The 14,048-nt window shown below is 41.4% G+C and overlaps 1 protein-coding gene across 9 annotated transcripts in view; it reads left to right on the forward strand.

The window, feature by feature from the left end:
• The window catches only part of LOC122829039 (zinc finger protein Aiolos-like), a 30,052-nt gene that overhangs the window by 13,775 nt on the left and 2,229 nt on the right, over window positions 1-14,048 (forward strand). For 2 of the 9 annotated variants that reach the window (XM_044113230.1, XM_044113231.1), the window contains exons 2-9: window positions 2,410-2,461; window positions 2,573-2,693; window positions 3,433-3,535; window positions 3,850-3,957; window positions 7,457-7,840; window positions 10,762-10,929; window positions 11,383-11,499; window positions 12,241-12,354. In XM_044113230.1, the coding sequence (XP_043969165.1) occupies window positions 3,484-3,535; window positions 3,850-3,957; window positions 7,457-7,840; window positions 10,762-10,929; window positions 11,383-11,499; window positions 12,241-12,354 (943 nt within the window). In that variant the 5' untranslated portion in view covers window positions 2,410-2,461; window positions 2,573-2,693; window positions 3,433-3,483. The remainder of the gene's footprint in view (window positions 1-2,409; window positions 2,462-2,572; window positions 2,694-3,432; window positions 3,536-3,849; window positions 3,958-7,456; window positions 7,841-10,761; window positions 10,930-11,382; window positions 11,500-12,240; window positions 12,355-14,048) is intronic. The other 7 variants (XM_044113234.1, XM_044113237.1, XM_044113235.1 and 4 more) reach the window with 7 other exon arrangements.

Consider the following 14,048-nt stretch of genomic DNA (forward strand, 5'->3'; position numbering starts at 1 on the left):
TAGACTGGAGAAAATCCAAAAATATTTATAAAACTGATCAAACTTATTCTTCTAAGCACATAACCTGTCAATGATGGTATGCAGTTTTAAAGGAAAATACACCCAGACTCCTTTATAGAGAGCGCTTTTGTGAATTCTGCAAGTGATTATAACGATCACCTCAGGCTTCTCTTGTCAGATATAGTTCTTTGCTTGCATGCTAACCAAAAATTCATCCTATCTCAGCTTTCCTGTAATGTGTTGCAGGCCTGAAATAATGAGTGTGTTTTTCCAAATTAGATTAAACTGGTGAGACAAAGCAGAATTATATTAGACTAAAAAGCAAATCTAGGAATAAAATTTGTATTTCTTCGTTCTAGAATGTTCAGATATTATACTTTGATACAGGTTGTTCGAGTAATGTTTTTGTGATCATGTGAAGCAGATGTTTGTGACGAGAACAAAGTATTTGGGAGGGAGGTTCTTTTGCATTTTATGGCTACATTTTTTTTGCTGAGAGTTGAAAAATTACGAGAACAGAAGGAGGGTGAGGGGATAAGAGACAATAAAATGCGACATAGGGCCAGATGTGAGGGGTGCACAGCGGGTTATGGTCGGCACGTTAAAGTTCAAAACGTCAAATGGGAATTTATCGGACACATCCTTGGAGTGTGCTTTGACGGGGGAGTTGTTTTAAAACTGAACTCAAGGATCCTTGTAAAAGATAGATTTTTTTTTTGTTTGTTTTGTTTTTATAGTTCTTTGGTAGCACAAGCACACTGGCAATTAATGATTGGTGGCGAATCAGCAATTTGGTTAGCTATTACAACTGTGCCATTGCACACAAAACAGAATAAAAGGTTTTGCCTTAAAGGGCAGAGGTACAATGGAGCAAGGAGTGAATAAAAGTGACTAGAAGGTAATTAAAAAGTGCTCCCAGATCTCAGAGGATTCTTTTGGCTTCAGTTCCATTGTAGTTAGAGCTAAATGTAGATCACTATAAAGTTATTTTCTTACTATGTTTCTTTCTTGTTGCGCCATAGCAGAACATACTTTTTTACATCCCACATGTGGGATATAAAAAGGATAAACTGAACTCGGGAGTGGGGGAGATAAAAAAAAAAAAGAAAGATAAATTGCGGGTTTCATTCCAGATCCTCAAGAAGTGCTGGCACCATTATCGGAACACTGTTAAAGATGCTAAAAGGGAAGATCTATCCAACATTATTGTGGCCTGTCAGAATAGCTCACGCCGGCTGTTTAAATTGATTGACTCTGTTCTAAATGCCCCACAGACTGTCTGCCTAGAAGCGTGTTCTGAAACATGCAATGATTTTATCATAGAAAAGCTAGATGCTGCAAGAACCCTCATCTCAGCATCTTGTTTGATCCACTATCCATCTGTGTTTGATAAATTTGAACCAGTGAATCTGACCTTTTTTAAAGGATAGAGTTGAACATATAGCCTTCGGGTTCTCCTTGTGATCCTGCTCCCCCTCACGCCTTTGAGGAGGCTTCGCCCAGCATAGAGCAGATCATCCTCCCTACTGTAAATAGCAGTTTGCTGTCAGGCATTGTCCCTGCACCTTTTACGACGTGATGCAGCCTCTACTATATAGAAACCTGGCTGTGGCCAAATTGTTTCAGCAAATTTTAGGCCTGTCTCCAAGCTGCCTTTCATTTCACAATTTTTATAGTCATCCTTTCTCAGCCCTTTTAAGATGAACACAATATTATGGAGGTTTTTCAGTCAGGTTTCAACACAGTAAACTACCTACTCCTCTATTTAGACCAAAATAAGTTGGTTAACACAACTTTTTATTTTGTTTTTTAAGTATGTATTCATCCATCCATCCATCCATCCATTTTCTGTTCACCCTTGTCCCTTAGAGGGGTCAGGAGGGTTGCTGGTGCCAATCTCCAGCTACGTTCTGGGTGAGAGGCGGGGTCACCCTGGACAGGTCGCTAGTCTGTCACAGGGCTAAGTATGTATTGTAGACTTTTTAAAAATGTGCCACAAGAGCCTGAGTATGACGGGGCAATATGGCTGGAAAACATACAACATGATAAACATTTAATGTCAGTCAATATCAATAAATACTGATTAGTTTTTTGCTTTAACTATCTGGAATAAATAGGCTTGGAGTACTTTTTTTTTTCCTACTGTATAGCTACAATGTTAACACACATGACATTACACATAGTTAGCTCGCCTTACTCTCCGTGAGCAACAGTGGAAATACTGTAGGAATAGTTTTTTTTTTTTTTGCTTCACCAATATGAAGTAGAGGGAAACTGCTGTGAAAAGCAGTTCTCTAGTTTGGCCACAAGATGGAGTTATAGCTCCTTAAATTGAAACAAGTCAGTGGCAGTGAGGACTGAGAGAAATTATATCAAAAACCTAATCCACTCGTTGTTTCCTTTTATTAGGATGTGGTGCGGTGGAGTCTTCACATCCAGGCCCAGTGGAAACAGCTGATAGGTTGAGTTTCACCCCGACTGCTCTGGGCCGTCTGAGCTGCTCGCGCCGTTCTACTGGATGTGAACTCTTTGTTGCTCCACCTTGTTCACAATGAGTTCCTGTTCCTTTAAGGGATCGCTCCAGCATTCACCGTAGTCACGCTGCGCAGGATCCATATTCAGAGAAAGTCCAGCGGTGGAGTGGGGAAATACCAGAGCAGCTTTCCTCTCCTCTGGTGCTGAGCAACTGGAAGGTAAGATAGCTTCAGCAATATCCAAACCTTAGAGATTATAAGGTAATGAGATGAATTGTTCTAAAAAAAAAAAAAAAAAAAAGCGGGTCCTAGCAGTAACTGCAACATGTGGACACACACTTCTCAATTTCATTTTGAGCTTGTGAGAACTATGAGAAGAAGACTGCAACCTTTTGTATTTATTTTTGTTTTTCTTTACTATTTTGACTCATGGAAGCTTTCAAACTTGAATCAACTTTCTTAAATCCTCTGTGACCTGTGGAGGTGTCTCTGTAGCATCTTTAATTAGAAATACGCAGTAGGATGGATGTTCGCTTTCAAACTATGGCCACAAGTGTAGGAGGTTTTGGCTGCTGGAGTGGAAAGCTCTTTTACATTCGCTCCTGTGTACAAACCCAGCAGGAAATACGTGTGCAGAGAGAATATCTTGTCTTTCTCATAAGGCTAAATGTAGAGACAGGGTCGATCAATCAACCGTGGGCTTTCACCCACTTTTATTTTTGTTAGCTTCTTCTTTATGCTGTCCAACCAACAGGAACAGTCAGAGACAAGTGTTGCTTCTATTTCTTCACAGGCTTCATTGAAATAGTCAGAATATTTTTTAATAAAGTTGTGAAATGTTATATTAATCCTATATTAAAGCAGCAGGATGAATGCAGGGAACACATTTGCCCTTTCACTTCGTCACCGCTCTGTGAACTCCTTCTCACAAACCTGGTTCTAAAATTGCCCCGCGCAGGAACCCAACTGGACCTGTTAAGTAAGACCTTCAAACTACCAGCATCTCACCATGAGCACAGACAAGCATCCTGAGGTCACATCTCCAGAGGAGGACAAGATGGGTGAGTGTCTCATTCCTGTTCTTGCATTTGAAAACATACGTGATCAGTCTGAGCTCGTTCCTCCACAGAAACCGCCGTCTGACCTGAAGGACTCTTTCGAAAAGATCGAGACGTATTTGTGGAATGTGTGCAAGCTGCAAACATGATAAATGAGTTTGTGTCTCTGCAAAGCATGCGAGAAAGATTTTCTATGTGTTAATTGCTGAAAGGGAATATTTGAATACTCATTTCTTGTGTGTAAAAAGTCTCTTCATGGTTTTAATTTTTAATTGACGAGAAACTGATTGCGAGAATTGATTTGTGCCTTTGTTCAGAAGCTTGCAGTGAGGCTGCAGAGGTGAACGCACAGGAGGAAGAAAAGAAGACGGAAGACGCCTCTGTCACTGTGAATGGAATTCACTCGGATCCTGTCATGGATGCACGTATGTGCACACATTCACACATATGCACAATTCACTTCTCAACAAATGAGTTTGCAGTTTGTCTTACATTTTAAGCAGCGTGCTTAAGAAAAAGTACAACTGCAAATACCAGAGAGCTAATGAAAATACACAAATTTTTTTCTTTGTGGAAATTAAGCAGTTGTTGGTATAGTTAGTAGTTTGTTTACTGTTATTTATTTAATTAGGAGACTGAAAATCTCCTTTCCAAAATTATCATCGTCAAGATAAGCTGCAAGACTATTCTATCCCATAGAGAAATTACTATACATATATATATTTTTAAAGGTTTTATTGGCCTTTATTTGATAGTGAATTGAGAGAAAAGTGGGTGATGAGAGAAAGGGGAAGACATGTGGCAGAGAATCGAACCCTTGACAGCCGCGTTGAGAACCAAGGCCCCCCACACGTGGGCTTTGCTCAACCCCTGCGCCACCACAGCACAACCTGGTAGAGATCATTTTAAATGCCAAAGAAGCAAAAGCTGAGAATTTTAAGACATGCAGGCATGGACAGTTAAACGGATCTCATTTCTAATATTTACCATCAGACATATCGTCCTTTCGCAGGTGCAAGTAGAATGAGATTATTATAGAACTACAGATTTTGGGGAAAAATATTGAAATCAATCAGTAAATGGACAAGTGGAGGAACTGCTACTTATTAGATAGGTGATTAATACTTTATTCGTTTAGATATAGTAAATTAAAATAAAGAAATAAGGAAGTCTGAAGAGAAACTGTAATCAAGCCCTACTCTCCATTTTCTATCGGTATCCACAATTTTGTTTTAAGATTTCATGAAATTCCCATGAAATATAGAACCAAACTTTAATTCCAGTCAGTAATCAATTTTTAGTGATTACTGACTAAAAATCACTATCTCGTCTCCACTGCATTTCAATTAATAGGAAATGTTGAATTTGACAGACGGTCCCAGACTCTCTGTCAATTAACAGCAAGCTGCCAATCGTAACACTTTGTTCCAACTCCAAAAGTTTTTCAACTTCAGTCCTCAGTGTTGAGAAGAGAACATTGTGTGCAGGCGGCGCTCCCTTCTTATTTCTGGTTGGCTGTCATCTAGCCAACCAAGTGGACTTCCTAAAGCCCCGCTCTGCGTTCTGCTGCATGGCCCTGCGGTTCGCTGCTCTCAGAGACCCTGGACTCTATATTGGGTGTCACAGATCTCTGTGCTTGCAAAGTTTCCATAGCACCTCTGAGTGCTCTCCACAATACAAGGCGCTGCTCTTTAGCTCATCATCAGCCACCGCCAAGACCACAGTGTGGTTTCTGGATGGAACTGAGTAGCTCTCAGGGTTGGTTCACGCTTAGCAAGAGGCTAGGTGAGAGGTCCTGCAAGATGAGCCTCAGGACTCTGCATGTCAGCAGCTGCGGTGCTGATAACTGTGCATTCAGCAAGCAGATTCCTCTAAGCTGTCATGGTGAAACACACAGTGCCTGTCAAAGGTACTCCTCAAAGGTTTTCCACGTTTTGTCAGAGGCGGATGTAGTAAGAAGAGCATTCCTTCAATATAATTTACTCAAGTAAAAGTAAAGTGTAATCATGCAACAAATTACTCAAGAGTGAAACGCTTTTGAAAAGGCTGCTCAAGTACTGATTAACTAATCGGTTTATTTGATGTCATCAGACGGACAAAATAAATCTAGGTGGCAAATTCTAGTGTTTTGAAGTCTAAAATGAAAAAAAATGTTTAAGAAAACAACAAATTCAGGCAGAAGAAACTGTCTTCCAACTCCAATTTATTGAATATTGAACTTCTAAAACTAATGCTGAAGCTTTATAACTGTGTTGGAACAATGTAAATAACTTCTGGTGAGCATTTTCAACCCTATTTTCCATTAAGTGAAGTTTTTAGTGAAGCCAGAAGACTTACTAAAGTAAAAGTATTGATACTTTATAACATTACTACTCAAGTAAAAAGTAAAACTACATCTAAAGGGGTTTTTTTTCACTAAAGCTACTCAAATTTAACTGAGTAAATGTAAGTAGTTCTCTGCATTTTGTCATTTTACAAACACAGACCTCATTGTATTTCATTGGGTTGTGTCTTTCTGCTCAACCTTATTTATTCTGATACTCCTAAATATAATCTAGTTCCACAATGTGCCTTCATAGATGTCCATCAAACTGACCAGCTGAGTAAGGAGAGCACAAAACCATCTAGAGCCGTATGGTAACTCTGGAGGAGCTGCAGCGATCAACAGCTCAAGTGAAGATTTTGGCCTACATGCAAAACGATCTTGATCTAAATGGTGGAAAAGTACACATCGGTACTACACATCACATATGAATCATAGTTTTCGCAGCATCATGTATTGATGATGGTTTTTTGTGAAGCATTATCAGAAAGACAGGTCAGAGTTGATGGGAAGATGGATGGAGCTAAATACACGGCAGTCGTAGAAGAAAACCTGTTAAAGGATGCAGAAAACCTGAGACTGAGCTTCAGCTCTCAGCAGGGCAATAACAAGAAGCATACAGCAAGAGCTACAGTAGAGTGGACTAGGTCAAAGCTTATTTGTGGCCCAGTGAAAGTCCGGAGCTAAATCATACTTAGGACCGGAGGCAAAACTCGAAATGTCTTACTTAGAGATGCTTTAGATTATACCTGTCTTAGTTTGAGCTATTTTCCAAAGAATAAGTAATAAAATCAGCCACCAGATGTGCAGCGCCACTAGAGCATAGCCCACAAGACATGAAACTTTGAGGTGGTTCTACACGCTGTCGACTGAGGAGGGCTGAATTCAAAATGCAAGCAGCACTTTTCACATTTTTGGGTTGCAGAAAAACATGCATTCCCTTCCACTTCGCAGACATGAACTACTTTGTGCAAAACTATTACAAAACATCCCAATAACATTACATGCATTGACGTTTTTAGTTCTGACATGAGAAAATGTGAGAAAGTGGAGGGAACTCTCTTGTAGGAGACTATATGTGGACATCTTGTGGCTATGAACAGGGTCCATAAAGAAAAAAAAAAAAAAGGCAGGTCATATTATTACTGGGGAGTGTGTGTGACAATGCTGATGAGCACACTGACTCCTTCAAAGCAAAGGGAACTGGTTTTGTCTGTCTGAGGCGCCTGCTGTGCTTTTCTCCTGTCCTGGTTCTACTTTCTGTGTATTCATAGGAAACGCTTTCCTCTTATCTCAGGCGCACATCTACTGAATCTCTTTGAGACAGTAAATGTCGGCCCAAATTAAGCTCCCCACACTTTGGAGACGTGCCTGTGCTAATATCGAACTTTAAATATAAAAGTAGAAGTGAAGACGTGACTGTGTCGCATTCTGGCTCGCAGTAGAGACTCCTCTGGCTTTTTTAGCTCCTTATTTGGAAGTGGGAAATGTTTTACACGTTAGTTGCTCTCGTATGGTTCAGTTTAAGTTTCTGCTTGTGCGATTAGAAAGGTCTCTAAATGTTTGCCTGGCTTCTTTATTACTTCCACGTTTTTGTCCAGGTGTGATAAAAACCGAAGCCGAGGAGACGGATGACACTGAGCACGCAGTGGTTGTGCCCAAAGAGGAAGCGGAGGGAGACAGCGAGGACGGGATGGAGGAAGGTGCCGACGAGGACAGGACAGAGGAGGACAACGACGAGCAGAGAGACGAGGATGGCATGAACGAGCCGCAGGACCTGTCACTGGCGGACTACTCGCGCTACGAAGCGGCATCCCTGCCAGACGGCCAAACAACAGGTGCGTTGGATGAGGCTGCAGACGGGGGCTACCCGCCCGGATCCACGGCGGCCCGCATTCCGACACAGGGGAAACTCAGCTGCGACATCTGCGGTCTCTCCTGCATCAGCATTAATGTGCTGCTAGTGCACAAGCGCAGCCACACTGGTAAGCACCAAAAGCAAACAAACCCAAAAAAATAAATCATATAAAAGCACTTGACCTGAAACAGACAGACAGTTGCACAATCACGATACCAACGCACTTATCTCTTATTGATGGGGTCAGTGCTTTTGTTCTGCGTGCATTTGGCACGTCAATGCAACCTAATCGGCAGGCGGGATCTGGTTGTGAAATATCTTCCATTGTAGTTCACTGACGAGCACAGAACAGCTAACTGTTTGATTTGATGGCAATGACAGATAAGTGTTCAGATGAGCATGCAAAGATGCAGGACGAAAAATCGTCAAAATTTTGGACTCGAAGCAAAACTCGACATCTTTTCCTCACTGAGACGCACGTTTGATGGGAGTGAGTTACGAAGGCCATAAGAACACCCTTCAGGTCAGCCAGTGTCCCATGGTTGCCCTGGTGGTGTAGCACCTATTTGCTGACACTTAACACTTTTTAAGACCTCCATTATTCGTTGTTGTTTCTTGTTTCCTTTTGTAGGTTTTGTAAACTGATCCAGACTTCAGGAAAGTCTTACGAGGACAGTATTTGTAATTTTAGACGTTCCCAAATAGTTTCTTTTTCGGACATTTTTCTAAACCCTGAATTTTATGGATTTCAAATAGAAGTTCATATCTATTCCAGATAAGCAGGAAATGAACTGGAAAATGGCCCCATATTGGACACAACAGGTCGCCAGTGGGTTCCACATAAATTGCCCCTGTAACTGTGATGCAGGTAAACCCTGGCTAGAAAGTGGGACCAGATGGGCCCCAAATGAGTTGCCATTTGGACCAAATTTTTTAACACTAATTTGAGACCCCACACAGGCGTACTTATGGCTATAGTTTCACTGATATTTGCTTTCCCGTACAAGAAGCCCATTGTGACCCCAGGGCTAAGTAATGCTAGGAATGGGTAATTATTGTTTTGTTTTTAATTATGTGGGGAAAAGATGTGATGAGAAATGTAATATATGGGAGTGACACTAAACTCTGACATTTGGAGCCCCAAAAACTGACTTGAATGTTGGAGAAGCATCATTTGAAATTCCAGCTAAATGCAGCTTTTCTGTGCTGTTTAACAGTAACGACCTCAATGATGGCTTAAGTGATGAGCAATATTTGTTTATGGGGCTCTAAATGTGTTCCATAACGCTACTAAAAAAGACCAGAAACTCTTGTGTCCTTTATTTGCAGTATACATACAGGAAATTGGCAGCGAGAGAAAGGGAAACACATGCAGCTGAAGTCAGTAATGGAGCCTCATACGGCTAGGTTGAGGAGTAATAGCCTCTGGATACGGGGTACCTGCTCTACTGTTTTGCAGCGCACCATCCGGAAACATTTATTTTTAGGGTGGTAAACATTTATTTACTTTTGTGAAGCAGTCTCTTCACATTATTAACAACTTAATAAGCAGCAGGTATTAAAGATTCTATGTTTTGCTTTAAAACGAAAAAAAAAAGAAAAAATCCAGTGAGGGCATTTTAGATTTCCAAATGGTGTCAGAGCAATGGCACGTCCAGATTTCAAAACAGCGGAACGGCTTTTGAGTTTTTTCGTCTATGAAACATGCACATAATAAGGCCTGACTACTGCAGTGGAGTTTTCATTGTAAACAAACCTCGTAGCTGTTTCTAGTACACCACAAAACCTGAAAATTGAGTGTGGAATTTTGAAATAGAAAATGTGTGGGAACCTTCATCATCAACTTTTGTCACTATTACCCATCACTACTACAGAACCAAACCTCCAAACGCCTCAACTGGGTTACCGGTACAGTTGAGTCCAAATGATTCATACTTAGATTTACATTTTTTTTTTTTTTTCATTCAACCAAAGGGTTTCTGTCTGATTGTAAATGACAGACATTTCACACCAAAAAAATAAAAAGACAATGTAAGAGGGACATCCTTTTCTCTGTTTCATTTACATTTTTACAAAAAAAATGGCGTGATTAAAATTATACACACCTTTCTCAATTGTCAGTGGAAAAAATTTTGTTGGCATTAAACCCTTCTTAAAATGGCTAACCAGGTTTTTGTATGCGTCTTTTGGTTTTTTGACTATTTATTTTTGGTAATAAGCTTATTTGATTAGGGGTTTTTCATCAAATGGCCTGCTTGCCATTACCCTAATCTTTAACTAGGTTCACAGATTATCAGATTCAAGTCATGACTCTGGCTTGGTCGCTGCAAAGCATTAATCCTGCCTCCAGTCTGAAGAAACATGCTGTTCAACACGCTGCCCAGCTACTGCTTTGTTTTTGGGGGCATTTCAATGAATGCGTTGGAGTGTCACGTATTGAACATGCTGTATTGTAGCATTTTGGATCCTTTTTTTTTTTTTTCCTGTACTGATGAAGAAACTTCTAGAAATGACAGGGAACTTCTTTCTGAAAATGACAAATGTAAAGATAATGTTGAGAAACCTTGTAGATGATGCACAGCTTTCAGTCAGTACGTTCCAGTTGAGACGCTACCAGAAGGCCGACCTGGCTTAGTCCCCGTCGGCTGGACACGTGGGGGAACATGTGAAGCGTTGCGCCGCTTTCAGCCGAGGCTGTTTTCACCTTCTTGTGCACAACTCGCTTGGTGGTCTGAGTCGTGAGAAAGTCTTCTCTCGACAATCAGTGGCTGTTGCTTTGTTCCCCTTTCAAAAGATGGTGAATGATTCTGTGTTTTGCAATTTACTGTTATAATGGATAGTAATTGCAAAAAAAAAAAACAGAAATGCATTTTTATATATATATATGTATATATATATATACATGTATCAATGCCGTGACCAACAATCCAATAAAAGCAGCAAATATGCAAGAAGTTTCTTCTGCAATTAATGAGTTAAACCATGTGGGTTTCTTCTTCTTCTTTTTTTTTTTCCCCTCCTCTGAGTGTTATTTTTTTTGTTTCTCAGGTGAGAGGCCATTCCACTGCACTCAGTGTGGGGCCTCCTTCACCCAGAAGGGAAACCTGCTTCGCCACATCAAACTGCACTCCGGAGAGAAGCCTTTCAAATGCCCGATGTGCAGCTACGCCTGCCGACGACGCGACGCCCTCAGCGGGCACCTGCGCACCCATTCTGGTAGCAGCCAGCCACATGCATGCGTTCTTAATCACTCAGCGCGCACACACACAGCGTCAAAAGCGCCCATGTATCGTGTGCACCTGCAAACAATGCCATGTCAGTTACTCCTTTGAGTCGAGGTTTTCTCTCCCTTTTGAATCTCGGCTCGTGGGGGTTTGTGGGAGGGCTCTTGGCTTTTCCAGTAACAGCCCCGCCGTGCATCCTTGCAATCAACACACATCGCATTATGATATCTTTTACTCAATCACCTCTGGAAACTTACTCATGCTCTTTCAGGTCACGTTTGTTTTTTTTTATTTTTTACCTGCCGTCAGTCTCAAAACAAAAAAGCAAAAAAAGAAACACCTCATCAGTTTTGAGCGAAACTGCATACTTTGTGAAATCATACATGCTGTGCCAGTTTTCATGCCGTTGATGTTTTTGGTGATTAACTGAAACTCTTGCTCGCAGTAGAGAAGCCCTTCAAGTGCAACCACTGCAGTCGCAGCTACAAGCAGCGGAGCTCCCTCGACGAGCACAGAGAGAGGTGCCATGTGTACATTCAGAGCAAAGGTCCCGCCGAGAGAGGTGAGCAGCCGTCACACTCTGTGAAAACATCTCCGAAACTTCACACATGCAGCTGCTGCAGCCATCAAGTCCACAAAAACACGTTGTTGCTTTTTTTTTTTTTTTTTTCATGAGCGTACACAGCGGGCGTGCAGTTAAAAAGCCAGCAGATCCTGTTTTTATGGCCTCATTAAATTAATGAACTTATAGCTGGTGCCCCATGATTACAGACTAAATAGGTTATGGCTGCTGTGGTGTGATGGCTCAGTGCAGCGGAGACCGCTTCTCATCTCTGCATCAGCAAAGGGGAAGCCAAATAGGGCAAACGTTTGAGCCCAGGCCGGCCCAGCGCAGGCACGCTCGCGTAAGACGTCAGCCCCCGCTGCCGACTGTGCCTTATTGTACCAGCAGGACAGTTGCACGATTGCAACACAGAAGAAGGCGCACTGTTTCTGTGGTCACCGAATGTCGTAAGTTTTGCTTGATAGTGCTATAGTGGTGAGGAAGTACATCCTCATCCTGTGGTCTCTCCTATTTCACTGATGAGGTGAAAAAAAAAAAACAGGAAGTGAGGTCAGAGGAGCGTCTAATGTCAAATTAATATGTTGTTCCTCCTTGTTGGTTTATTTATGTATTTGCGCTTCATTTTATGAAGAGCAGTGGCTCGGCGACAGGTCTTCATTTCCTTGACATTGCTGTCGTCTTTCTTTCTATTTTCTTCCTTTTTTAAAATTTGTTTTTTTTTGTCTTTTTGTGGTCAAGCAGAGGACGGCCACACAGCCAGGTCTCAAATGGGCTCAGAGCGCGCGCTGCTTCTTGACAGGCTCGCCAGCAACGTCGCCAAGCGGAAAAGTTCAATGCCACAGAAGTTCACTGGTAAGAGCAAGCACAGTGGCATACCTCAAACTGCAAAACGGGCGTACTTTTGTAAAGCAACCTTATTTAACATGCTTTGTTCTTACGTTTGTGTTTTAAATGAAATTACACCTATTTTCAAACTAGCTTTTGCTGCAATTGCTGCTGTTGTTTTGACATGTTAACAGTGCCTTGCAAAAGTCTTGATACCCCCTGAGCTTTTCTGCTTTTTGTAACATTAAAACTACACCCTTCAGTGTGTTTATTTGGAGTTTGATGTGACAGACCAACAAAAATTAGAACATGATTGTGTTTTGCTTCGATCTCAATCACTCCGTTGTAGCTCTTGGTTCATTTCCATAGCGCTTTCCCCAGAATTGCCTTGTATTTAACTCCATGCATCTTCCTATCATCTCTGTCCCTTCTTGCTAAAGAAAAGCATTCCCAGGGTATGATGCTTCCACCAACATCTTTTGTATGTAGGTCAAGAATGTGGTTTTGGTGTTATCCTCTTCTCCTACTTGAGCTGTGGAGTAACTGGTGCCTCTTGGCCGCTTCTCTAAAAAGAAATCTTCTCCTTGCCCAGCCTATGGACTTTAAGTGACACTCCTGTCTTGGCAGAAAATAATTGAGCTTTACTCATTTTAATATACTTTTCATATAATGAATTGATCAGTTTATGATGTTGGAAACTTGGCGTGTTGTGTCTTAATGTGCCACGGTTCCAACCTTATCCCAGAGCTTTGTGCTGTGTTCCCTGGTCTTGGTCAGGCTGTTCCTTCATTAATGCCAAAACCGTGTTTCCCCTTGGGAATGATGTGTTCAGAATAATGAGGCCAAAAGGTTCTCTTCTAATGGCGCATATTTATTGTGTCGTCTGTAAAATAACATGACTTTAAACTTCTCCACAGCCTGATGAGGCTGTTTATTCACTAATGTTCTCTAATAAACCTTTGAGGTTTTCGCATAACAGCTGGAGTCATACTGAGATTAAATTACACACAGGTGGAGTTTATGTACTGATGAGGTGCAGGAAATGGTCGGACTGGATTCTATTTAGGGGTAGCAGATGAAAGGGGGAGAGGGCATATCACAACTTTTTCGGTTCTTTTCATTATAGAAAGGATGTTTGAAAATCGTTTTCATTTGAATCGGCAATTATAAGCTCATTTGTTTTGGTCTGTCACATACGAGCCTGATGAAATCAACTGCAGTGTGTGCAAGTAACGTGTTGATGTGTTCAAGTGGATGTATCCCTTTTGCGAGGCACTTCATGTGTTAAGTTGCACCTATTTTCCCCAACAGCTCCTTCTGTAAATGCTGCTGCCCTTTTCTCAAGTTCACAACAGTTTGCTTGTAGCAATGCTTTAAAGATCTTTAAATAAAGAAGTCTGTTGTAAATGATTTCTGTCTGCCTGAGCTTCTTGTTTGTCTGTGTATCTTTGCTGGCGTCTGTCTCCTGCCAGACGAGAACTGGGGCCAGAACACCTGGCTCACACCACAGAGTGCTTCCCACTGCTCTAGAATTTCTGCCCAGAGCGGTGTCAATGTTGGGTACATGTGACCGTCCATGGTTAATTGAACAAACTTATGTAAAAAAGAAAAAAAAAAAAAAAAAGCAGAAATATGATTCTGAAAGTTCTCAGTAGTATTACTCATTTTCTTTGCTTTGAATTGGACTCGGATAATCCGCTGGAGTGATGAATGATCAGAAG

The sequence above is a fragment of the Gambusia affinis genome, linkage group LG04, assembly GCF_019740435.1.
Source record: "Gambusia affinis linkage group LG04, SWU_Gaff_1.0, whole genome shotgun sequence".
Taxonomy (NCBI): domain Eukaryota; kingdom Metazoa; phylum Chordata; class Actinopteri; order Cyprinodontiformes; family Poeciliidae; genus Gambusia; species Gambusia affinis.